Below are 26921 nucleotides of genomic sequence, written 5' to 3'. Positions count from 1 at the left end.
GAAACAAAAGGAGGAAGTCATAATCTGTCCTCAGGCACCTAGTAGAGGATGTTAGTGAACAAAATTGTCCCTGCAGTTCCAGGGGCTGAATATGTGTCGTTTTGATATACTCAGGTACCTCCCGGTACACCTCCAGTGAGCTCACAAGCACACTGTATCTCAATTCCACTCAGACATGTCCGTGTTCCTCTCTATGCTAGAAGCTCCATCGGGTCTCATGTTCTATTACCTAATTTAGTGAGGGTATGGTATGTAGTAGGGGCTGAATTACACCTTGCAGAGCAGACATAATGAAAGCAATGCCCTTCCCTCAATATCTTTGCCAGCGTCTCTAAACCTTCTGGACAGCCTTTTCCTCTTGTCACTTTTTATATATCTCCCTGGATTGTATTCATTTGGGAACATAGCATTGGCTCCCTTGCTCCTTGGTGACTGCTCCCATCTCTATAAATCAGTTCTCTCTTCTGATTTCCATTATTCTTATTTTGGTTTCTTGCTGTAGCATGTGTGGGTGCCCATTCAGAAAATAGAGATTTAAACTCATGATAGGTAACAAAAGATAGACAGCTAAGTTAGCTTAGAGCCACGGAAGAATCAATGACATGCTGACTAGAAAATAGAAGGAAATGGCTGTGTCAAAAGCTCGGTGGGCTTCAGATATTATAAAAATTTCTTGTTCAGGAATCTATAAGGGGGCTCTTGTCTCAAAAGTTATCTTCTTATTGTTTTTCTTCAAGGAAAGAATTGGTGGTGCTTGGCTCAGTTACCATTTAATCTTTTCGATGGCTTCTGTACCAAAACCCTATAATCAAAAATAAATAAATAAATAATGATAAAAAGAACAGAGCCTGCATGGAGTGTGTGTGTGTGTGTGTGTGTGTGTGTGTGTGTGTGTGTATATAACATAAAGATATAAATTTACTTTAGCAAAAATAAATTTATTTATTTGAAGATTTAGCAAAAAATATGTAGTCTGCTTACACAGAAAAAGTGGTTATTTTAAAGTGTCTTGAAAAACACTCAAATCCTTAGAGAAAAGACAGTATAAAATTTAAAAATAATTTTCCTTTGTTGTCTATTGTGTGCCATAGATATTTGTTTATCTATAAAGGCATAGCTCATATATAAAGTGAATTATGATTTATAACCTCTAGCAATGCAATGGGAAAAATGAGAGTCTAAGATTTGCAGCAATACCTGCTTAAATAGAAAGCAAATGCTAACTTTAGAACCCATATTTTAAAGAAGCAAGAGTAATTAAAATGTTTTATCACTATTTATTACTCATAATTTTGCTTAAAAGAAAAAGTTGATATAAAATTACTTTGATTTTGTTGGTTTACTCCAAATGAACGTTCTGCCTTTAAATCTTATTCAGAAATGCCCGAGAACTGAAGATAGAGAAAGTACAGTTAGAGCTGGAGAACCAAGAGGTGGAAAAGAAGCTGCAAGAGTTCCAATCAACAAGGAACAAAGACAAAGAAGAAAGAGAGTAGGTGACGTTTTTGGATAATTTCAGAGAAATAAACTGAATTATGTAAAGAACTATTTTATGTACTCTTGTCCTTCCAATAAAAGATCTGTCCTGAATGAACAATTTCTGGCTTTTCCTGATGATCAAGCAATATTGAATTTCCCCTGTTTTTTTCTATTTGTGTTTCTTATGTAAGACATGTTGCTTTTTAAAATCACTATGACTTTTGTATCTTCTGGACCATATTTACTCTGACATGTTCTTATTTCTCTGCTTTTATTTTTCTTCTGAATCATTTATAGTCTAGAATTTTCAGGACATTAATACAGAATTTGCCTTTTGCTCCCTTAAAATTGCCATCAACAGGAGATTGCTAGTCTATGTTTAGAGTCATTATTATTTATTTAAAACCTTTGAGGGGCAGGAGTTTACATGTACATACATATATAAGAATTGCTTACAATCATGAGTATGTTTGAAATATTTTAAACCAACATGCTTTAGCTGAAATTCAATGAAAGAAAATTCAAATGTTTATTATAGTTTCAGGATAATTTATCTTTGTCTATCTCCATGGTCAGCAAACTGCGGCTCGCAAGCCACATGCAGTTCTTTGGCCCCTTGAGTGTGGCTCTTCCACAGAATACCACGGCCTGGGCGAGTCTATTTTGAAGAAATGGCATTAGAAAAAGTTTAAAAAATTTGGCTCTCAAAAGAAATTTAAATCGTTGTACTGTTGATATTTGGCTGTTAACTAATGAGTTTGCCGACCACTGACCACTAGTTTATCTCTTTGAAAAATATTCATGACACATGCACACACCCTTTCTCATGACTAGAACATTGGTTTAAACAAGGCATCTCTATAGTGTATGTCACCCCAGGTGACAAAGTTTATTGTGCATCTTGCTGCTCTTCTCTTAATGATCCAATTACCAGTTTTATTTCTTTTTACTTCACTGCTTTGGACTTCTCAGTGGCTCAAAAATGTGTCTGTGAAAGAGAGTTTCTGAAATCAGCTCCCAAGAGTCAGTTTTATTTAGCTGAGGGACCTTTTCTCGGTATTCTAAAAATTTTCTGAAGCTTGACTGAGTTTTCAGAAGAGTTAAATGCTTTACTAAGGTTACATGGGAGGTAAATGTAGCCGGAATGAGAATGTGCCACTTCCTGGTTAGGAAGTTGGAAGCCCAGTGTTCTCATCTTGGCTTTCTTATACATCATCTGTGACCTTGCGCAAGATTTTGTCTCATTACTTTTTAAGTGGGAATTGAACTCCCTGTTCTGTTGACTTAAAAAAAAAAAAAATTGTGAGTCTCAAAGGTACTTTGAAAACTAAACCGTAGAGCAAACAGCTTGCCTTCTTTGTAATATCTGTTACCTTTCAACCTGGGAGCTAATTTTAAGTTTTAATAAGGAATTAATCACTTAGATCTGCTGAATATTTTTTATTATTGTTTTGCTTCCTTTTCCTGTTTATATCTGTGGACCCTTAGCTTTTAAAACTGCATGACAATCTGTAAAGTTTCCTATAAATCAGTAAAGCTATCTATAGTCATTATAATGTCCAAAAAAATGGAATACTTCATCTCTTTGGACATTTCACTTTTATTCATTTTATCTCAAAAATTCCAAATATGGTAAAGCTATATTTCAGAATTACCGAGGATGCTGTGGCATTATTGATATTTCATTTTCATTTTGTGGTGGTCTGTTACATGCTAACAACTGCATTTCCATTTTCTGAAACAGGAAAAATATATTTGTTTTCATTAAAAGGAGAAATGTGTTTAGTTATTATATTTTATTTTCTGTTTATTTATATTAAAGGTCAAGTGACTATCACTGGAAATCTGGAAAAGTGGGAAAATTGGGTAATCCGTCACATATACTGTCACAAAATAAAGGAAATGTTATTAAGGTAAGAAAATATTATTTGATTCTCATGCAGTTTGCTAAGCAATAATATATAAATTATGTTTTCAGGTCTTGCATTACTTTCCATACTTAAGAGCTTACTGTTCTTGTTTTAACAACTGCATATTATTGGATTTTGATTAATTTTTTATAGATTATATAGAACTTTCATATTCAGATATGTTTTTGTTTTTCATCTGCAAGTTGAATTTTTTAAAACTAATTTTTCCCATTCAGTTTTGTTTCTGGTGTCAAGTATTTGAAATAGAACTATGTAGGTTATTTGATATAATAAAGGGACAGATTTTTTTCTGCCTTTTTATTATAACACATTTGCTTAATATGTTGATGTGCTACTTAAATAATAATTATCCATATCCTGTTGATTGTATATATGAAGATACCAAGGGAAAACTTATAGGTTTCCCAGCTATAGAATTACTTTATCTTTACTATCCTATATAATAAAGGGGTAATATGCAAATAGACCAAATGGCAGAACAACTAGTTGCTATGATGCACACTGTCCACCAGGGGGGAAGATGCTCAATTCAGGAGCTGCCCCCAGCCTGCAGGCCCCAATAGCCCAATTGCAGGGCTGGTGAGCTGGCAGGAACAGCCAACCCCTCAGTCCCTCCCTCCCGGTCAGCTGGCTACTATCTCAGGTTGGTGAAAGGGTTACTGGGAGGGGTGGCAGAGGACATGGGAGGTACCAGACCAACGCCCCCACCCTACCAGTCACCCCACACACAGAGAGCGTCCAGCGGCAGGGGGTGGGACCAGTGAGTGGGTGGGAATGACCAGCCTCTCCGTCCCTCCCCACAGCCAGCTGGCATTCTTTCCCACAGCCCAGACAGACACAGGCCTGCCCACAGCTGCAGACAGCTGCTGCTCACTCCTCTCCACCTGCTCCCTGCGTGGGAGGGAGGAGCCATCAGCAAGGTAGCAGGCATTGGTTAGGTGGGTCTGCTGAAGTCTAACCTGTTCAGAATTCCATGTTCTATGCTTAAAGCACCCGATCTTACCCCCCTCAGTGGTGATATGACCTGAAGTCTAATTAGACCTTTTAGTGAGATGGGTTGTCATGCCCCAGGATTCTGCAAGTAGAATCCTCCAGCAAATAAATGCAGTTGAATGTTCAGGTGTGACCAGAATGACCTTGATAGTGCCACCAGCCCCCTGGAACACTCTCAGGCATTGGGCCCATACCCCATCCCTTTCCATGAAAGAAATTTCACACAAACCATCTTCTGTGAGCCGGCCCCCACTGGGGGATCACAGTCTCCTACTTGAGCTTAAAGTATATCCTGGGATGGGCCCACCTTGGGTGCAAGATGGTGAATGGGGAGCTGGGGGTGGGTGGCAGTGGGGGGGCAGGGCCAGCTGCTGGCAGCCCAGCGAGATGGCCCTGATCACAGGCCAGGCCTAGGGACCATGAATTTCATGCACTGTGCCTCTAGTGTATTATAAAAAAACATTGCATTATATGTATGATTAAAGCCAGATGAGTGCCATTCTATAAAGAAAACTGTTTTGCTTCTGAATTTGTTAGTACAAGATCCATGACTTTGTGAGTTTTAACTTATATAGCTTTTATTTTTTACATACCTGTCATTAAACTTTCATTGGGCAGTTGTCATCTACAAACATTTTGCTTGGTGCTTCTAAACTTTTTGGCTTTGAAAAAGCATTTTATATTACTGAAATATGTTTCTTTAATTTTTGGATTAAAAGTTTTATAATCCACCTTCTGTTTTTTATTATCTTTCTGAGACATAGTGTTCCATGTTTTAGACGCTTTTATAAATATACTGTATTAAAAATGATGACTCTGTGATTCTTATCTAATTCATTCTTCAGTATTTATTTTTAAAATATATTTTTTCTGAGAGGAAGGAAGAGGGAGAGAGAGAGAGAAACGTCAGTGATGAGAATCATTGATTGGTTGCCTCCTGCATGCTCCCTACTGGGAGTGAGCCTGAAACCAGGCATGTGCCTTGACCAGGAATCAAATTGTGACCTCCTGGTTCTTAGGTCAATGCTCAACCACTATTGAGCACTGGCTATTCTTTAGTATTTATTAAGTGCCTTCTTTGTCATGTAGTGAATTTTCCTTGTTCTCCAGGAGATCCTTATCAAATGTGGAAGACAATGTAAAATATAGAAAACATCAGTATGTAATTTTTCATAACTATTTAGTGTATGAGCTATCTGTGCTTGAGAAATAATAGTTTAGTTCTGAAAATATTTGAAAGTCTACTAGATGTGTTTGTAAGAAAACAGTGATGAATAAGTCATAATCCTAGTGTCCACAATCTTCATAATTGAGTCAAAGGATGAAAGCATGGAGGGTTGGGTGCTATAGAAGGTGGGTATCCTTATCTAATAAAGAGGGAATATGCTAATTGATCATCACTCCATCACAAACATGGATGCACCCACAGCTGAGGCCAAGTTCCCTTAAGGAGCCTTAATGAGCAATCAGCAGGGACCTGAGGCTAAGCCCTCCCCCGCCCCCATGGGACATGACAGGAGACGTCAGGCCATGCCCCCCACCCAGCATGGCTTGACAGGGGACCTCAAGGCACTCCTCCCACCCTGGTCTAAGATGGGGGACCTCAGGCCATGACCCCCATCCTGAGGTTATGCCCCTGCCTTTGGGGCTTGAGAAGGGTGGGACTGGCCAGGACTGGATCTCACGCAATTTTGAGGCACCTGTGGGTGGGTGGGGACTTGACTCTGGGTCCTGTGGTGCGCCCCAGACTTTGACAGGAGGAAGGTTTTCATATACATTTTACGAATTTTCTTTCATCTCTGACACTTCTTTATAGAGAAAGGGCAAATAGCAATATTAAATTATTTCCTCTAATTAATCCCCTTCTAATGTGCACAAACTTCGTGCACTGGGCCACTAGTCCTAGTATAAGGTGAGCTAGGATAGAAGGGGAGGCCTTAAATAACACTGATTTTTTTCATTGTATGAATGGAATTCCCTGCAGCTTTGGAACAGGAGGATAATAAGATTAAGGTGATACTTTATGATGGTTGATTTTGTTCAAATATCCAGTGTATTTTAAGTTTATAAATTTAGAGCAAATGACATCCAAACTGTTTTGATCATGCATTGCATTAATAAAGAATTTATTTTGAGCACAGCTTTGTGCCCATGAACTCTTTATTTATAAATGGAATTCAATTATATATATATATATATATATATATATATATATATATATATATTTGTTTACTAATATATCATGTAAATTATAAAGCAAAATATAGGTATTAATCAAGGATAATATGTAGATTTTTCTTTGATATTCTCTGCTCTTTCCCTGAGCTTCCTCAGACATGCATACATGCTACTTTGGAGGCCACTGGTATAGAGGCAGAGATCTTTAAAAGAATTTAGAGATCTTTAAAAGAATCTGATGAGAAGAATCTAACTTAAAATGTAGCAGAATAATTAAAAGGATACATGGAACTAAAAAAAAAAACAATGAGAAAGGAAAGGAAGAAATCAAATGTATAATTGATATTGCAGTCTGGGTTGGCTAGGAGATAGAATAAAGAAAGAAGTTAGAAAAAGAGTTCTGGGATATTGATTTAGACCTTCTTCTCTTCCTTCATCTCCTCCTTCCTTCCTTTTCCCCAGCTTTACTGAGGTATAATGACAAAACTGTAACATATTTAAAGTGTTCAATATGATTATTCAATATACATATATGTTGTAAAAGTAACCCTGCCCGCTGTGCTGAATTAATTATTTATCTATTGCCTCACATATTTCTCTCTCTCTCTCTCTCTCTCTCTCTCTCTCTCTCTCTCTCTCTCATGTTTTATCAGAACATTAAAGTTCAACCCTTTTAACAAATTTCAGAGATTTAGAGTTTTTATTTGATTTAGGATATTTTTTTCCATTGATTTAAAAAATATATATTTTAGATTTTTTACTTACAGGAAGGGAGAGGGATAGAGGGTTAGAAACATAGATGAGAAAGAAACATCGATCAGCTGCCTCCTGCACACCCCTTACTGGGGATGTGCCTGCAACCAAGGTACATGCCCTTGACCGGAATTGAACCTGGGACCTTTCAGTCTGCAGGCTGATGCTCTACCCACTGAGCCAAAGTGGCTAGAGCTCCATTGATTTTTAGAGAGCGTGAAAGGGAGGGAGAAAAGACGCACAGAGAAATATTGATGTGAGAGAGAGACACTGATTGATTGCTTCCCACATATGCCCCAACTGGAGCTTGACCAGAATCAAACCCTTGACCCTTCAATCCATGTGCTGACGCTCTAGGGGTGTCAAACTCAATCAGAGAAGGGGCCAAAATCTAAAATCCAGCCTAAATCACGGGCCGAATGGTTTACTGAACAGTCATAAACTGTCATTGTGATGGAAACGCAGCGGAGTGCAGTGATGACAGCGCGGTGCGGGCCACATTGCAAGGCCTGGCGGGATGGATTTGGCCCTCGGGCCTTGTGTTTGACACATGTGCGAGTCTAAACACTGAGCAAAACCGGCTTGGGCAAGATTTAGAGTTTTTATTTGAATTCTCATGTGTTTGTAGAAGCTGAGCAAGTAAATGTAGTTCCTAAGAATCTATAAAAAGCGCAGGTGTGAAGGGAAAAGCTCCAGGTATATGGAGGCCAAGGGAACTTTAATATTTACTCACTCTCTGTTTTACACCAGTCAACAGCTTAGCTGCTTTGTCTGTTTTATCTCATTAAGTGCTTATATCACTCTTAAAAGGCAGCAGTTATTTTTCTAGTTCCACAGATGAAGTAATTTAACATCAAATAAGTAACTTGCTCAAGGTCAAGCATGAGGGCCAGAATTTGAGAGGCAGGCTTTCAGGCTGGCTCTAAGATAATTCTCCAGCTCTGCAGTGAAGGGAGCCTGAGAAGAGAAAGAATAGTGGGAGTAGACTCAAAATAATGTGATTTCCTTGAAGGGGAAAGTGAAGGAAGGTGTTTTTAGAAAATATAGAGAAGTCAACCCTCTCTGATACATTGTGTAGTGGAAAAGTTTTGAGTCTAGTTTTAGACCAGTGTTTTCTCCACAGGGGGCAATCCCCTCCCCCAGAAGACACTGGCAATGTTTGGAGACATTTGATTTCACCAATGAGAGTTGTTTGTTTGTTTGTTTTGCTAATGGTATGTAATGGTTACAGTCCAGGAGTGCAGCTATACATCCACAGTACATTGGACAGCTCTCATAGCAAAGAATTATCTTAGCCAACGTCAAGAAACCCTGTTTAGACTAAATTCCTCACTCATTTCCTTAGCGTTGTGATTTTTCAGACAAGTCATTTGACCTTCCTGAGTTTTTGTCACTGTGTTTGTAAACATGCATAATGATGCTCGTTAATTACTTCACAGAGTCTTTAGCAATGTGTGAGATACTAGGTGTGAAACCAATTGTAACATCAACTGAAAATCACATTAAAATGTCTATTTATGGGGAATGAGAATTTCTAGAAACACAAAATTTGATTTGATGATGATTGGGTCATTATTAGATGTAGAGGTGAGTCAGTTTGTGGTTGCGAGATGGATTCACAAAGTAAAGATTAAAGATGCAAATGAGAGAAGTGCCAGTTTCTGGGGGTTGTAGTCTTTTTTTTTTCATTTTAATTTCTTTATTGATTGAGGCATTACATATTTGTCCTCATCACTCCATTAACTCCCCCCATCACCCCCCCCCCCCCATCAATGCCCCTCACCTCTCTGTTATCTGTGTCCATTGGTTAGGCTTATATGCATATAAGTCCTTTGGTTGATTTCTTCCTCTTACCTCCATCCTCCCCTACATTTCCTCTGAGGTTTGACAGTCTGATCGATGCTTCCCTATCTCTGTATCTGCTTTTGTTCATCAGTTTATGTTGTTCATGTTACAATTCAGACATATCATTAAGGTAGAAATATTGGAAACTTTGATTATAACAATGAGATTAATTTATCTGTAACTTTTACAATATAATTTTACAAGTTTAAAAATAAAAGTTTGATTCATAAGAATTGATTATTTTAATCCCATTTTCTCTTTTGCTGTGTTTGGTACATAGCATTTGAGTAGTTACTTAAAGGACTTCAACAACAAGTGCCTTTTTGAAGCAAAACCACTAGCTTTATTGAGAATAATTAGGCCTAAATTTTCACATGACTGTGGTTGATACAGTCATAGACATAGAGTCAACTGCTGTTCCCATATTCTCATGTACAAATTGGGCAATTGAGTGTGCAAATTACAAATTGAAAAGTAGGCATGACAGGGTCTGTGTAGCTGTGCACGCTCTTCATATTTATCTGTGTACTTCAAATGTTGGTTTTAATGACCAAGGCAAGTAGGTGCAATTGGCCAATCTGTTTTATATATTTAAATCTTAAGATCCCAGCATTTTAAGTGAATATTTGTCTGAAATACCTAGCAGTGAGTCTTATTTACCTTTTATTTCCTACAATTGGAAAAGTCAAGGATCACAAACAATATATTTGGAGGTTAAGTCTATGATGCTTAAATATGTGGTTTCTAAATTGGTCAAATAAGATAATAATATTGGCTCCTACAGTATATAAGCAGAGTAGCTCAGTCATAATTTAGTTCAGATCCAGTCTATGCAAATATTAGACTTTGTGTCTTTCACAGAGATCAGAGCTAGAAAAGCCTTTATAATATTTGAATAGCAGTGCTTTCCTAAAATCATTTGGTGATATCTAATGATATTTGTTTAACATAAGATAATTTGGTCTCATTAATAATTTATAGTGTTTTAAAAGATTGTTTTTATATATTTCCAAAATGTATTTTCTTTTTTATAAAATTTTATTAACTTAATTACAAGGTCTAGTTATGCTTTAATGAGGATCTATTAATTTTATATTATTCTTTCAAAAATATTGTTTTCAAGATGCACCAAAATTTTATAACTTTTGATATTTTTGTTAATGACTTAAACTTTCTTTGAATAAGAGAATGTATAACTAACAAATAGAATCTATTTCATTCATATAGCCTTTTCCTGGAAAAGTAAGATTAAAATTACTGAAGGAGAAGCTTCAAGGTAAACAGTTTACCATTGTATTATTATTTGCTACAGATATATATTTTTTTACACTTGAATTACATAGAAAATTAAAGTGCTAGAATTGTTTTATGCAATAGAAAGATTCCACATCCCCAGATGATGACTCTTTACCTTTGATATTCCAAATACATTTTTTCTTATGTTTGTAGTGGAGGGGGGATTATTTTATTTACAAAGACTATCAAGTTAGAGTATGACTATAATATAGCATTTTTCATAGTGAGGACTTTCATAGCACTAGTACTTAAAGTTTATTAATGTAATCTTTTAACTAGGATAATAATTTGGCAGTATAAATTATAAATTAAAAATGTACTCTAGGAAATTAAGGGGATATTAACAAATTCATTTATATTTTAATATATTTTGACAACAAAAACCTAAATCAATATTGAATATATAATAATTCCAAATGAAATAAGACTTTTTAATAGAGGACAAACCCATTTGATTTGAATGGCTAAGATAATTTGGCAGAACAAGTTCTAGAAATGTATAACATTTAGTATAGAAGAAGTTCTGTGTGGGCTTCAGTTTGATCTGGAGATGTGACAGAATGCCATAGCTATTCTATCAAGAGCATAGTTTTTATGTTTTTTTTGTGTGTGTGCTTGTGTTTAAAATAATATATAATATATATATATTTTAAAATGCCCCACACTGGGATCAAGTCTGCAACCCAGGCATATGCCGTGACTTGGAATTGAACCATGACCTCCTGGTTCATAGTCAACACTCAACCACTGAGCCACACTGGTCAGGCAAGAACATAGTTTTTAACACTTATTACATTCTATAATTTTACATGCCCCATTTAAGTGAATTTTAAGCAGAGTACATGTGGGTGAATATGTGTGGCCCTACGGTCATAGGAAGGGGATTGTGGGGTCCTCAGCTACTGGGAGGATTAGGCGTGGCTACCTGCCATTCTTACCGGCCAGCTAATACTTAAACATTACTTGATAATTTAGAAATATGCATAGTTACATTAATTACTTGATCAATTGAAAATCTAAACATCATATTACAAAGTGATTAGTCTGACTTTTCTTTTTTTTTTCTTCCAGAGCCAGTGAAACAAGGTTTTAATTATCAGATGGCAAATTTTTCTGAAAGAGAAAAGCCCAAGATGAGAGGGAAAGTGTGTGGGCAGTGTGAGAACAAAACCGCTCTGCTTGTAAGTACACTCTACTGAGATACTGGGATAGAACTTACACGTGGTCCCAGATACTGTCCCAACTTTTCCTGCTCTGCCAGCGACACACTTTCCCTCTGTGACTCTTACTGTGACACCTTGGGATGGAGTGTGCCTGCTGCTGGGGAAGGCCCACAGGGCCCTGAGGCGCCTCCTCCAGCTCCCGGGTGAGGCACTAACTGCTTGAACTTGCCCTCTCTGCCTTGGCTCATGCCCGTCAGCCAACACACATGCTTCAGTATCTTCCACCTACAACCTACAACCCAAACCAAAACTGCAGCAGGCATTCTCCTCTCCTCTGACCCCCACATCTCCCTCTGTGCCCCTTTTGGTCACACGTGAAGAGTCTGTTATACTTGTTATCACCATGTTCTCTCCTCTTATTCTCCTCTCTCTCTCTCTCTCTCTCTCTCTCTCTCTCTCTCTCTCTCTCTCTCTCTCTCTCTTAATTGAGGTATATTTTACTTACCGTGAAGTGGAAAGATCTTACTAGTAAATGTATATATAACTAGATGCCTTCCTAGAAATGTCTGCACTCCCAGCAAGATAACAGAAGACTTGTGCCTTTTCCAACTCATCCCCACCGCAAAGGCAGCCACTGTTGTGATTTTTAGCTCCTTATACGTAGTGGTGCCTGTTTTTGAACTTCATGTAAATGGAATTATAAGGTATATACACAGGGGTGGGCTAAGTAGGCTTACAGGCGTGAGTAAATGAAACACAGAGTTTACTCTTTATTTATTTATTTATTTATTATTAACATAATTTTGCCCACCCCTGAATTTATTTATTATAAACATAATTTTGCCCACCCCTGTGTGTGTGTGTGTGTGTGTGTGTGTGTGTGTGTGTATAATTTTTCTGTGTGTGTAAGTTTTGCTGCATGTGGAGATGAGGAGATTCACTCACATTACATTTATCTGTAGTTGGTTCATTTGTATTACTGACTAGTATTCCATAGGATAGATACACCAAGATTTACTTGTTTGTTCATGTGTTGAATGACATGTGGGTTGTTTCTGTTTTTCCCTGTTATGTTGATGGCTGCTCTGTGTACATTTATGTGCAAGTCTTCCTCCTTCCCCCCAATGACATTTGTTCTTTCTTTCCTTAAAAGTTCTAAAGCGAACTTTAAAAAATAGTTCAAAAGATAATGCTTTCCGACAGCTCTCTAACTTTTCATTGGTGTCAATGCCATGAACTTTAAAAAAAAAATATCGTAAAATACATCATAATTTAAAAGTTCCCATCTTAGTCATTTTAAATGCTCAGTTCAGTGGCATTAAGTATCTACATTGTCTGAACATGCAGACATTTATAAAAATATTGGATTTATTTGATTGTAGATTTTATCATTTTTAAAAATAAATGATTAGTATTGCAATTAATGATAAAAAATTGACTTAATGATTAGTAATGTGGGGCTGTGCCTGAAAGCTTAAGCTTTGAGCCAGAATTTGGGGTTGAAATTCTGGCTCCATTAACTATAGTACTTGACAAATTCTTAATCATTTTGTTCTTAATTACCTTCACAATGGAGATACAATGGTCATTATCACTTTAGGGGGTTTGTTGTGAGGATTAAATGAGATGAAACATGCAAAGCCCTTAGAACAGTGAGTAAATGCTCACTAAACATTGTGAATATTGTTCTTTGATTCTAGCCTTCTCTTTTAGTTTCATTATACTATAGTTACCTAATATTTCTTACTATTTTCACCTTTTTGTAGTGTTGGCCTAGTCATTTTATATATCTGATAAATCTGTCTACATTAACGTAGGTAACTATGTCATCATACGGGGACTTACCATTATTAAAATAATACTATTTAAAAAATTAATGGACATATAAAATGTCTGTTGAATTTTTAATGAGAGCTTAGCCTACTTTCCTATGTTTTATACATTCTAGTGCCTTATTACTCAGTGCATGCACTGCTGCATGGCATCAACTGGGAGCCTGTTAGCATACAGCATCTCAGGTCACATTTCAAACATCACCAAATTAACTGGTAGAAGGCAGAAGAGCTTGGTCAACCTCTCTCCAGTCTGCCCCACCCGCTTTAGGCTTTCAGTTCCCTGTTGAGGGAAAGAGGCAGGGTGGGGAGAACACTGAAGGGCACCCTAAAGGGGAGGAAATGAAAGAGAGTCAAAGGGAATGTGAGCTCCTTGACAGAGACTTTCTGGCACCATCTTGTCATGATTTCTTATTTGCACCACCAGTGTTCTGAACCTGGGCCAACTCAAGGAAAGGAGGTATTTTAGCCATTCTCACTGCTTTTTGTCCTGGTGGTAAGAGTGTTGAAATGACTGTGCCACTGCACAGTGGTACTTTCACTTGTAGTAAAAATTCCGTTTTCTTCTCTCTTAACTTCCAGTCTTGCTTGGTAGCAGTATCAAGACAAGTACATAACATTTTTCAATTTGTCCCTAAACTTAAAAATTACACTTTAACATGTAAAGAATTTGGAAGATAAAGGTATACTTGTCTATAATCATTTCACCAGTCATAACCATTGCTGACATTTTGAAATAATAATTTTGTTCGAGGAATCTTCTAAAAATATTTTTTAAAACCATGTTTTGAGAAGCATCAGTGAAAGAGTACATTCAAAGAAGTGTATAGGGCCTTTTAGAGGCAAATTGTATGCAAACCATTTGAAACTAAGTGTACCCTGTTAATCCATACAGTAAGATAAAAGGACTAATGCTGGGAGTAGTTTTGATCCAGAGACAGTGCAGTGTAGTTTGTACCAGGTCAAGAAATTTGACCTGATGCTGCCTATTGTTTTATGATTTATTAAAAAAATGTTACATGCATACTTCAATCTTACACACATATAAGACATTCTATCGAGTATAGTTATTTTGATATGAGAGTAATTTGTTTACAAATTAGTTTTTCTGAGTTAAACCTTAACTGGGACAAATGGTTGTTCCAGTTTCCTTGGACTTCACTATAGGTATGTAATGGAAGAAATAAATATAATAGCAATAGCATCTATACACAAAAATCTTATCAAAGTCATATTATAAGATTGTGTTTTTGTTTTGTTTTTCAAATATCTTTTAAGGTATGTCTTGAATGTGGAGAAGATTACTGTTCAGGATGCTTTGCTAAAATTCACCAGAAGGGGGCACTGAAGTTCCACAGAACAACTCTTTTGCAGGTATGGCTTTAAAATGCTTTACTGGAAATGTATTTATAGAACGTTTGAACACAAAGACATTTAAAACATGCTTAATTATCGAGAATTTAGGATGATTTGCATTAATTTCTAAAATTCTATTAGGTACAGACAGTCTTTACATACTTAAAATTATTTTACTGAACACTAATCTGAATCCTATTTTGCTATTTAAACTGTGTTTTAATGTAGTTCCTAAAACACTTAGCTTTATTAGAATTTTTATGTTATGCATTCTATCTGTGAATTTGACATTTAAAAATTAGACCATATTTTAAACTATTGTTTTAATTGAATACATGATATAAGTATTTTTTCTGTCTAATTTATGTTTGACATTTTATGTTTAGCTTAAAAATTATTATTTTATTTGTCCTCATTATTATGTAAATAAGCTATCTCTCAGGTTTCCCCCTACATATTAGAACCTTTTATTTATCTTCATATAGTCATTGTTTTATGAAATGCTTAAACTCAAACCATGTGAGCTGGTCTTAAAATTCTACTACTTGAGCAACTAATATGGTTAAATGTAGACATGAAATTATAGCACTTACTAGAGGCCGGATGCATGAAATTTGTGCAAGTAGCTCTGCCCTGACAGCTTGCCTTGGCCCTCGTAGCCACAGCTTCGTCCGGAAGGTCGTCTGGAAGGATGTCTAGAAGGTCGTTTGGCTGTCTGGTCTAATTAGCATATTATGCTTTTATTATTATAGATGTTTAATGATGCCTTGGTTTCTTATAACTTTCATTCCTTTGACAACAAATATTCATTGAGTACCTTTAGGAAGCAGTGTCTGTGGTAGGCAGTGACCTTGCACAGATGATTATCACTAGGATTCTGCACTTGGATCTGGAAATAAAACAGAACCAAGGAACTTGTGTAATGGGTTAAAGATTTTATTATTTCTTAGAGGCAAAGGGATGGGGACGATTGGATCTATATATTGAAAGATCACTGGTAGATTTAAATCTTTACATTTAAAAAATACATTTGTATTGATTCAGAGAGGAAGAGAGAGGGAGAGAGAGAAACATCAATGATGAGAATCATTGATCAGACGCCTCTTGCCTGACTCCTACTGGGGATTGAGCCCACAACCCGGGCATGTGCCCTGACTGGGACTCAAACCATGACCTCCTGGTTCATAGGTCAATGCTCAACCACTGAGCCATGCCAGCTGGGCTTTACATGTTACTTGAATATAAATGTTAGTAGCTCTAAAGACTCAAGTCATGATAATGCAAAACCTAAAATTGATCTTATTCATATTAATATTTATCAATGTCAATTACTTTCAAATGGCTACTCAATGTTTGGATTATCCTGATAGAAATGCAGAAATGATGGAGGGAGCAGGACAAAGAAACAACAAAAAACAAACCCAACTCCCTGCTATTCTCTCCCCTCAGGATGGTGCAATTGAACTGTCATAAGAAATAAGAGTTGCTATATACAAAAGTGAGTGTAATTGCTAACATGGAACCAGTATAAAATTTAACTAAAGACACTCCACTTTAAGGGAGAAAAGTATAATTACCCTACTGTGCGTTTATGTTAGGAATTTTCCATTCAGTGATTTATTCAGCACATTGAGCTATTACTTAGTCAGTGTAGGTACTGCTGGTATGGAAGATACAGAGAGAAATGAGACATGGTTTCTCCCTCAACTTCAGGATCTGACACTTACGATTTAAGTCTGATTCTCTTCTCTCTCTCACTCCTTCACCCCACCTCTCTCTCTCTCTCTCTCTCTCTCTCTCTCTCTCTCTCTCTCCACACACACACACACACACACACACACACACACACACACACGGAGAGGAAGGAGAGGGAACATACATTTCAATAAATGTTAACCTTTATTATGTAAGTCTCTGCCAAGTAAAATGCACGAAGGAAATTATTAAATTCTCTTGCTTTTCTCTCTGTTCCCATCCTCTTCCCTGCCTTTCTCTGTGTTAAGGGTCCAGATGCTCTTGTGCCTTGGCCTGATGACCATGGCTCAGCGATGAGTGGACATCTCTTTCTGTTTATCAATTATTAACCAGTCATAGAGTGTTTTTGGTTTTCTGCCCTTTTGGTACTATCCAAGTCATAGAGATTTTTTTATTGAGTGCTGGATTCATAGTCAATCTGAGAAGTTAGGGTGGACATTTTAAGGGATTAAGCAAAGGAAAAAAAGAAAGAAATACTCATACATACAGAAAACAGTATGGTGATGGCCTGAGGAAAAGGGGGAAGTACAGAAAGGTAAAGGGGGGGAAGTATAGAAAGGTAAAAGGGGGGAAATGTTGATGGAAGAATACTGGAGTTGGGGTGGTAAACATATGCTACAAGATACTGATGGTGTATTATAAAATTGTATACCTGAAACTTGTATAAATTTATTAACCAATGTCACTCCGATAAATTCAATTTTTTTTTTTAAAAAAAAGTAGAAACAGCCGAGACCGGTTTGGCTCAATGGATAGAGCGTTGGCTTGGGGACTGAAGGGACCCGGGTTCGATTCCAGTCAAGGGCATGTACCTTAGTTGCGGGCATATCCCCAGTAAGGGGTGTGCAAGAGGCAGCTGATTGATGACTCTCCCTCATCGATGTTTCTAGCTCTCTATCTCTCTCTCTTCCTCTCTGTAAAAATTAATAAAATATATTTAAAAAAAATAAATAAAAAAAGTAGAAACAAAAACAAAAACAACAAGTGTTTTATAGGATGTGAAGAAATTTGGTGGGAAAGTATTTGATTCTCTAACAACTCTGCTGTACACCTGAAACTAATACAAAATAATATTGAATGTAAACTGTCATTGAAAATTAAAATAAAAAAAATTGTGTAGCCATTATGGAAAACAATATGGCAATTCCTAAAAAAAAAATAAAAATAAAATTAGTATATGAGGGGAAAAAAACATTACTATATAAAAAGCAAGCATTCTAGGCTAATGGCTGCTATACCTTATCTTTTTAACCTAGTTATTATAAAGCATAGCCAAATTTGAGTATTCTAAATCATTTGACCCCCATCTTCTAGCCCAGTGAGTCTGTATGAAGTACATTGTCAATTAGTACCATTTGTTCTGTCATATCTTGTTTTACTTACAAAAAAAAATTCCCTGAAAAACTGAAAGCAAACTATTTCCACTTCCATATTGACTAACCTGATACTTTCACAGGGCCTTTCTTTTGACTTATGATTGATTTAGACTTGGCAGTGAGCTTGACACACAAGTTTATTTTTACCTCTCAGACTGTTAAATAATTACTTATCTGAAAAATAGAGAGTAAATGTGCACCGGGAATTACTAAGGATGAAAATTCTACTTCTATATTTAGAATGATTTTCAACATTAATGGTTTTAAAAAGATGATTGTAGTGGGTGAGCTTCACATTGATAAAAAAATAGGTGTTAATATAGCAGGAATTTCTATTTCCTTTAAACAACAGAAGAGACAAGGTTAATCAGAGATAATGGAAGATAGGAGAAAAAACAAACAAAAGGCATTTTAATGTGAAGTATGACATACACAAAGGGAGGTTGGATTAAACAAATCAATATATTCTGATATGTATATTTTCTTAATTGGAATGGAGATTTCCTTAAGTGGATAGAAGAGATCTTAGGAAATGGAGAGGCGAATAAGAAGAAATAATTGAGGTAGAATTTCTATGTTTTCTGGTATAAAACCTTTATTTTTAGCATCTTTACATTTTGATCTTCAAATAAAGGTATGCCTATATAAATATGGCTGTCAGTGGGAATATATGCTCGCTTGAACATAGTTACAGGAAAATAATTATCAGGAAGGACTTCAGTTATCATCACAGTACAATTTATGCTTACTGACTTTATGGTAGAATTTCTTTTTTTCTTTTAGTTGACAGTAACCAATATTAGCTTATGGACTCACAGTATTATCATTCTGTTGCCATTTAGAATAATATTATATTTTCATTTTATTTATTTTTATTTAGGTTTAATTTACACAATACATTAGTTTCAGCTGTACAGCATAATAATTTAATAGTTGTTTCTATTGCTCAATGACCACCATGATAAGTCTAGTTAACAACCGTCATTATACAATTCCAAAAAAATATTTTTATTGCGATGAGGACTTTTAAGATCTACTCACTTAGCAACTTTCAAATAGACAATACAGTACTATTAACTACAGTCACCATGTTGTCCATTATATTGCCATGATTTATTTGTTTTATAAGTGGAAATAAATTTGTATCTTTGGATCCCCATTTTGCCCATTTTCCCCACACTCCACCCTTGCTTCTAGTGACCACCAATCAGTGCTCATAATATATATTTTCAAATCATAGCTAGTCATTTTGGATAATATGGTTGCTTAATTGGATGATCTTAAAAAAAATTCATTCTGGAGCAAGGGAAAGGGAGAGTGTGAGAGAGAAACATTGATTGGTTGCTTCATGCACAAACTTGCAACTTGGGTATGTACCCTGACCAGGATCATGTAACCTTATAGTGTAGGAGACAACACTCCAACCAACTGAGCCACACTGACCAGAGCTAGTAGCCCAGTAGCCCATTTTAAATGTCATGTGTACACTATTATTGACGCTATGATGTACCCCCAGATCCTCCTCTTTAGGATTGAGACACTCATTCCCTACCTCACTGAAGTGTTGCCTGTGGATTAGCTATAGTTAAGCCTTTCCCATGAATTATTTTGCTCAAAGGGAATGGCTGCTTCCAAGCTTAAACTCCATCACTGGAGGCAGCCTATTTTCTGGGCCAATTTCTGGTCGATGTGAGGGTACATTGCCAGCAGCCCACTTACCTCCATTGTCAACTCTGATGGGCTTTCAAAGCTCCCCGCCTTGGGATTGGCAGTTGCATTGAAGTCAGCTGTTGCCTCTACCCAATTCTCCTCCCCTTCACTGTCCAGGTGTTCTCCTCTGAGCAGGAAAAGCCATGCAGGCAGAGCTGAGCATTTGTTTCCTGGGGAACAAACATGACATTATGCTATTTAGAGTGAAATTACAGATAATTGTTGCCCTAAATTTAGAGTAATTTAGCGCTGCTGTTTTGAAGGTCAATATATAACATCTTTTTCTTTCCTTTCCAAATTCTGAATTAAGTAGGAAATAGATATTAGATCTGGAAGGCAGAAATCAAAATATCAATTTTATTATTGATACAATCAAAATTGGTGGTTGTAGCATGAATATATAGACAAATTCAACTTCCTGGTACTTCCTTAAATTGAACCTTCTTCTGATTCTTTTCTTTTTTTTTTTTCCCCCTCATTCACCCCACCAAATTGTAGACATTTATGTACCTTTGGCAGAGCAGGGCCTAACCAGTACAACTCCTCAGTGAGGGTCTAGATTGGAACGCATCCCTCTCTGGAGAGGCAGCTGAGAGAACCCAGAAGGGCAGAAGGCTCACTTCCTTCTCTCAAAGTCTCACATAGAAATGGATGGGAAGTAAATGTTCCTTCAAAAAGGAATTATTATAATTCACGTGATTTTAGAATCCCGGTGATGTAAATATACTAAACATGTATACATTTGCTATTTGTAATTATTAGTTAATATTATACTTAAGAAGAAATAAAGCATTTAAAATATAAATAAACCACTGAGTACTGGCATGCTTTATCTGTTTTTTTCAATGGAACTATTGCATATTTCTTGTGCCACAGGTCTGTGTTCATTGTCCTTCAATATTATTATTTCTTTGCCCTTTTTCAGGTTTTTTTCAAAACTATATTGTTATTAACTAGTCCCTCTTTTATACCTCCTGATAATTTTTTTTTTCCCCAGAGAAGAAGGGAGAGAGAAAGAGAAATAGAAACATCAATGATGAGAGAGAATCATTGACTGGCTGCCTCCAGCATGCCCCCTACTGGGGATCAAGCCCGCAACATAGGCAAGTGCCCTGACTGGGAATCGAACCTTGACCCCCTGGCTCATGGGTAAATGCTCAACCATTGAGCCAGTACGGCCAGGCTTTTCTGATAAATTTTAAATTCTGTGAGGGTAGGTACTATTTGTGCTGAGGGCATCCTTAAGATAAAGCTCATATATGCAAGCTCAGAAACTCCCAGGGTGGTTGTGTGGGTCAGATTCAATGACAGCAAGTATAAAAGTATTTTATTCAGAGCAGGTGCTCCATACGTTAGGTTTATTAGTCAGGATGCATTGCTAGCAGAAATTCAGTCAAGTCTTACACCATCTAAATTTAGAAGTTAGAAAATAGCATAATGTTAGTGATTATGAGTCTAAATTACTAATTAAATGGTTACTTTGGGTTTTAGGGCTGTTTTCATACATATATATATTACTGCTTTTGTATAAAAAACAATAACGGTGAAGTAAGGTATTAGAGCACAGTCTGTAAGATTATATTATATAAAAACACAGACTTTCTCCTCATCCAAATTGAGAATATTAGAATCTCAATTTTGGAGGGGACCATTCAGATTATTAGATTAATCACATGATGAACCTTTAATCAATCATATTGCAAACATCCATCATCATTGGAGTCTTTATAATTCGTAGGTGCTATTTATGTTAGCTTACAATTTATCATGGAATCTGACAAATTTTAGAATAGTTTTATTGACTGTATTTTATGTTCGTTGGACTTTATGGGCTAAAAACCATCTAATTATGATGGAACAGCATTACTAAGTATAAAAATCAAATATGACAAATTATTTATTATTAATTAGTTTATTCTGCTATGCCTAAAAATCTGTCATTCAAAGAATTGCATATAAGCATATAAAATATTTTCTTCCTCATGTAGCTCAAACATGAATAATTGGTGACAGTAGCTAACTTATCTGATTGCATTTTACATGTTATATTAGTCTAAAACAATAGTGAATACTTGCTAAAATATTGTACATAATTATATGGCATCAGAAGTGCAAATAGAAAGCAGGTGGCAGGTGTGAATTTCCTGCATTATTTTCTTGTTGCTATTCTGGCTCACTTTTATGATTGCTCTCTAAATAGAAATTTTTAATGTTGTAATAAAAGTCGAAGGCACAATTATTTATACTGAGATTACATTCTGGTTTTTTTTCTTGATACCAAGGGATTTAAAAATTTTTGACAAATATTACCTTTTGAGCTATTACATTTTATGCTGTATTGCCTTATATGAAATATTTTAACTGCAGTGTTTTATTTCATTATTTTTACATGTTATTTTAAGATAATACTAAATATTGAGTCCAGGTTAGGTTCGCTTGGCATTTACTATCTGTTGAATAGCAAGCTGCATTTATATTAGGGGCAAGTGTCCAGGTCCCTGTTTATTTTTATTATCTCTTTGTGTGTCAAGGGGGAATAATAATAATACATAAATCTTTGAATAATAAAGCCTGTGGTTTCCATGAGACCTTTGTAAGAAAGGTAAATCTGAGGGTCCTTTACATTCTACTTTAAGTTATACTTAAATGATACTGGAGTAAGCAATAAACCAGCCACATGAATTTCACACTTCCAGGATTTCATTCCTGTCTGGCTTGCAATAAGAAGTTTCTTATACCATTGATATTTTTGAACTACTCATGCAAATTCCATATCTGTTTTTAGAACTATGATGAACAGAAGTGGATGTAAAGTATAGTTTTGTTGTGAGTTCTCCTGTTGCAATTTTATTTTTTATACATAATATATAGAGTTTTATATATAAATATATATTATATATTAGAAGCCCAGTGCATGGATTCATGCACATTGAAAGTAAATTAACTGGGTGGTGGAGTGGGACTGGGCAGGATGGGCTGGACACTCCTTGGAGTCAACTTCCAGTGGTCCCTCCCCAGCCAGCTGCACCTGAGGCAGGGCTGGGGCTTAAAGGGCACGTGTGGAGTGAGTGGGGTCTCTCAGCCTAGCCTGCAGGGATCAGGCCAAAACCTGCAGCCCAACATCCCCTGAGGGGTCCCAGAGTTCAAGAGGGCACTCTGCAAAGTTGCTGTCGCTGACAGCTCCTGTGTTGTGTGTCTGCCCTCTGATGGTCAATGCACATCATAGCTACCAGCTAGTCAGCAGGTCAGCCAATCAGCCAGTTACTTAGGCTTAATATATATATATATATATATATATATATATATATATATTTCTTTATTATGAGAGGAAAGGAGTGGGAGGGAGAGATAGAAACATCAATGATGAGAGAGAATCATTGATTGACTGCCTCCTGCACACCCCCTACTTGGTATGGAGCCTGCAACCCAGGCATGTGCCCTTGGCTGGAATTGAACCTGGGACCCCACAGCCCACAGGCTGACACTCTATTCACTGAACCAAACCAGCTAGGGCTCGCTTAGGCTTTTATATATATAGATGGCTTCAGAATAGCTCAGTATGTATTAATTAGACTTAAGGTCAGTACATGTGACCTCGGTGCTCAATAGCAGTGACACAAATGTATTTCTCAAATCAGAGCCTAGGAGCAGCCAGTCTAGGGTGTGCAGAGAGCTCCAGGGGTTGAGATTGCAGGCTCTTTATATTTTCTTGCTCTGCCATTGGGGACAGGGGGTTCTGTTTCCCAAATTACCTTCCCGTCTGTGATGTCTATGAAGTATCAGTTGGCACTTGTTGCAATTTTCTTTCATCCCATGAATATTGTTTGCTTCTGTTTTTCATTTACTTGTATGAGGAATTTACTCAAATTTTGTTTTCTTTTTTAGTTTCTGCCATGTGGAAATTCCTGTCCTCTTTCTCTACCTTTCCAATTGGCCTGAATTACTTGTTTTTTGTCTCTCCCCCCCTCTTTTTTTTTTTTTCCTTTTCTTTTGATTCTAACAGTAGATACAAACTTTGGTCACATAACTTTAACTTTTATGGAAAGTGCAGATTTGACTCTGCAATAAATCATAGGGAACAAATTTGTACTAAGATTATCTTTAAAGATGGAATCATCAGAAAAGCAAATAATAATATGGTCTAAGAATAGAAGATATAGTTTAATACTGTAGAGTAATTAAAAGATAAAGCTCATCATTTTCATTCTTGTTTCATTAATTAACATGTTTAAAATTATGTATTTTATAAGTGAATTATGTTTACTTTGGAAAGATATTTTTACTAAGTAGAAATTTAATGGGATTGTTGCATCTTGCCATAGATCTATGATAAGTTGAGGAATTTATCTGCTTGGTGAGTTAGTATTCCTACTTTTCTATGTAGTTTTAAACTGAGAGATTTATTCTCATTGTTAGTGTTGATTTCAGATAATAGGATCCTTAGACCCTCCACATGTAATGTATGAATAGAAATATGCTACAAAATAATTTGTAGATGTTTTTCTTTGAATAAACAAATCTTGAGCAAATGTTTGATAACTTTTAATAAACTTTACTTTGCTATAAATTAAAGCATAATTCTTTAGTGTGCATGTGTTTGTGATATAAATTTGCATATTATGTTATGGCAGAAACACTTATAACTAAAATATGATCTATGGTAATAAAAGCATAATATGCTAATTAGACTGGACGTCCTTCCATCCTTCTGGATGAAGCCAGGGCTGTGAGGGAAGTCTGTGGCCCAGGTGCCTGCCGGTGGCCAGAGGTAGGGAAGGCTGGGTCCTGGGTGCCAGAAGGAAGCTGGTGCCATTAGCTGGGGAAAGGAAGACTTGCTTTGCACAAATTTTATGCATCAGGCCTCTAGTTTCTGAATAATTCCCCATTCTGGAAAATCACAATTTCTTCAACTTTTTTCTCTTTTTTTCCTCCTTTCTTTCCTTTTATCCTTCCTTCTCTCTCTCTCTCTTCTCTCTCCCCACCCCCCTCTCTCCTCTTTCTCTCTCCATTAATCCTTACCCAAGGATATTTTTCCCATTCATTTTTTAGAAGGAATGGAAGGAGGGGCGGGGGGAGTTACAGACATCAATGTCCCTGGGCCAGGGATCAAGAACCTGTAACTGATGTATGCATCCTTGACTGGAGTTGAACCCCAGACCCTTCAGTCTGCAGGCCAACACTCTAACCATGAGCAAAACTGCTAGGACTCAACTTTTTTTTTTTTTTTTAAAGGTCTTTATACATTCCTAAGGTTTTGGTTTTAATTGTGAGACAGCTTACCCTTAATTGCCTTCTTACAGTAATGTGCTGGAGAGGGGAAAACCTAAGAATAAATAAAACGCCACATACTTAATATAACGATATAAAATAAAACGATATCATACTTCCATTTACCGATTGCTTATGAGGTAATTTATAGCAAAGAAAACAGAACAAACTGTTCTTGAGAAAATGTTCCTGATAAGCGAGGGGGATTTTTTTCCTCAAAAGGCAGGCCAAAATAAGTAAATAATGAAAAAAATAATATAAAAATTCCATTAGTGCACTTGATATTCCTGAAAAGATTTTATCTATTATTGCTTTCCAAGTCTGCCCGTATTCAACCCTGACAATCACTGCAGCTGATGAATTCCTAACGTTCCTTCTGCTGAAACGTACTTTCTTTCTCTGTGTGTATATGTATCTCTTTTCCTCCCTCTCTACCCTTTTGCTTAGCATATACAACGAAATAGCAGAACTCTCCCGCAGAAATTAGTTTTTTACTTTCTAATGCAAGGCTATGTTTGCAATAAATCTCTTCTAAAACTCTGTAATTGGAAAATCAATGAAAGTTAACACCATGAAAAGAGACATCGCAGCATTTTCTTTGTTCACAATTAGGAAGTAACACAGGTCTAAATTGTGCGGGGAACTCTGTGAGCTGGAACCTCTGGATCTCATGCGGAGGCATGGCTATGCCAACGTGGGCATTGGTATTCGTTGCCGGGTAGTCCTGGTGTGTGATGATAATGGTAGCTGTGTTTTGAAGCATTGACACTGTCACAAAGTCTATCCTTTTTTTTTTTTTTTTTTGACTAAACTAAAACTTTTACTCTTGGACCTTCACTTCTACAAGGTGCCATCCATTCCAAAATGTTATAAAATATCAACTCTCTTTACTTTGATTAATGATGCGTTGTCAGAGTGATGAATTCTTCTTGGGTGTAATTTGAAAGATAATATCATTCCAGGGAGGAAAAAAAGGAAGTTCAGGTGAGAATTTAGAACAGTGACCAGATGAAATCCTACCAGCACGCAGTGTAGGGAGAGACGTGGGGGGACCTGGAGGTGCTGGCAGTCAATCACATGTTGGGGCTTTAGTTTAAGCTTCTGTTCTACAGCGTGATGTACTATGTGCCCCAAAGGCTGTTTTGTTTTTGTTTTTAAACATATTTAGCATGTGGAGACGTGGCATAGCTAATTTCAATCATTTTCAGTCCCCTCTGCCTTCTGTTGATTCCTTTTAGTACTTTTTAGTACTGCTATATACATATATACGTTCATATTTAGAAGATGAGAATATGAATATCTTTGAGTTTTAAAATTGGGAAATATATTTTTAATAGATATGGTACAGTGTAAGGCACTTAATATGCATAGTTTTCTATTTCATTTTATTTTATTTTTAATATATTTTATTGATTTTTTTTTTTAACAGAGAGGAAGAGAGAGGGATAGAGAGTTAGAAACATCAATGAGAGAGAAACATCAATCAGCTGCCTCCTGCACACCCCCTACTGGGAATGTACCTGTAACCAAGGTACATGCCCTTGACTGGAATCGAACCTGGGACGCTTCACTTCCAGGCTGATGCTTTATCCACTGAGCCAAATCGGATAGGGCTAGTCTTCTATTTTAAATATTTCATTACAATAATCTTCACATTCTTGTTTACTGACTGCTTATTACTTACAATGATAGTTTTTGTATTATCAAGTAAAAGATAATTTGTTTTGTGTTATAAATCCAGATAGGTCCTTCTAAGCAGAGAGAAAAGGCTGCAGAGATATATGCCACACTGTTAATCATGGTTATGTTTGGAAAGCACCAGTCCTGAATTAGAAGACATCTCTATTTCTTACTTTTTTAATATGGTGGTATTATGATCTGTTTTCATTGTGTTTCTATAATTTTAAAGATGTTGCTACTATAAGGCTACATCTATGTATTTGTGGGAATGTTCTTGAGTATTTTGGGCAGGATTTTTTCTTCTTA

General features: G+C 36.4%; 1 protein-coding gene across 1 annotated transcript in view; it reads left to right on the top strand.

The window, feature by feature from the left end:
* Positions 1-26921, top strand: part of ZBBX (zinc finger B-box domain containing) — a 100026-nt gene that overhangs the window by 8988 nt on the left and 64117 nt on the right. The window contains exons 3-7 of the mRNA XM_045583654.1: positions 1379-1492; positions 3302-3392; positions 10407-10455; positions 11547-11656; positions 14749-14844. Of these exons, the coding sequence (XP_045439610.1) occupies positions 1379-1492; positions 3302-3392; positions 10407-10455; positions 11547-11656; positions 14749-14844 (460 nt within the window). The remainder of the gene's footprint in view (positions 1-1378; positions 1493-3301; positions 3393-10406; positions 10456-11546; positions 11657-14748; positions 14845-26921) is intronic.

The sequence above is a fragment of the Pipistrellus kuhlii genome, unplaced genomic scaffold (genome assembly GCF_014108245.1).
Source record: "Pipistrellus kuhlii isolate mPipKuh1 unplaced genomic scaffold, mPipKuh1.p scaffold_m20_p_2, whole genome shotgun sequence".
NCBI lineage: Eukaryota > Metazoa > Chordata > Mammalia > Chiroptera > Vespertilionidae > Pipistrellus > Pipistrellus kuhlii.
The sequence above is the reverse complement of the archived record's forward strand: the minus strand, read 5'-3'. Positions and strand labels throughout refer to the sequence as shown.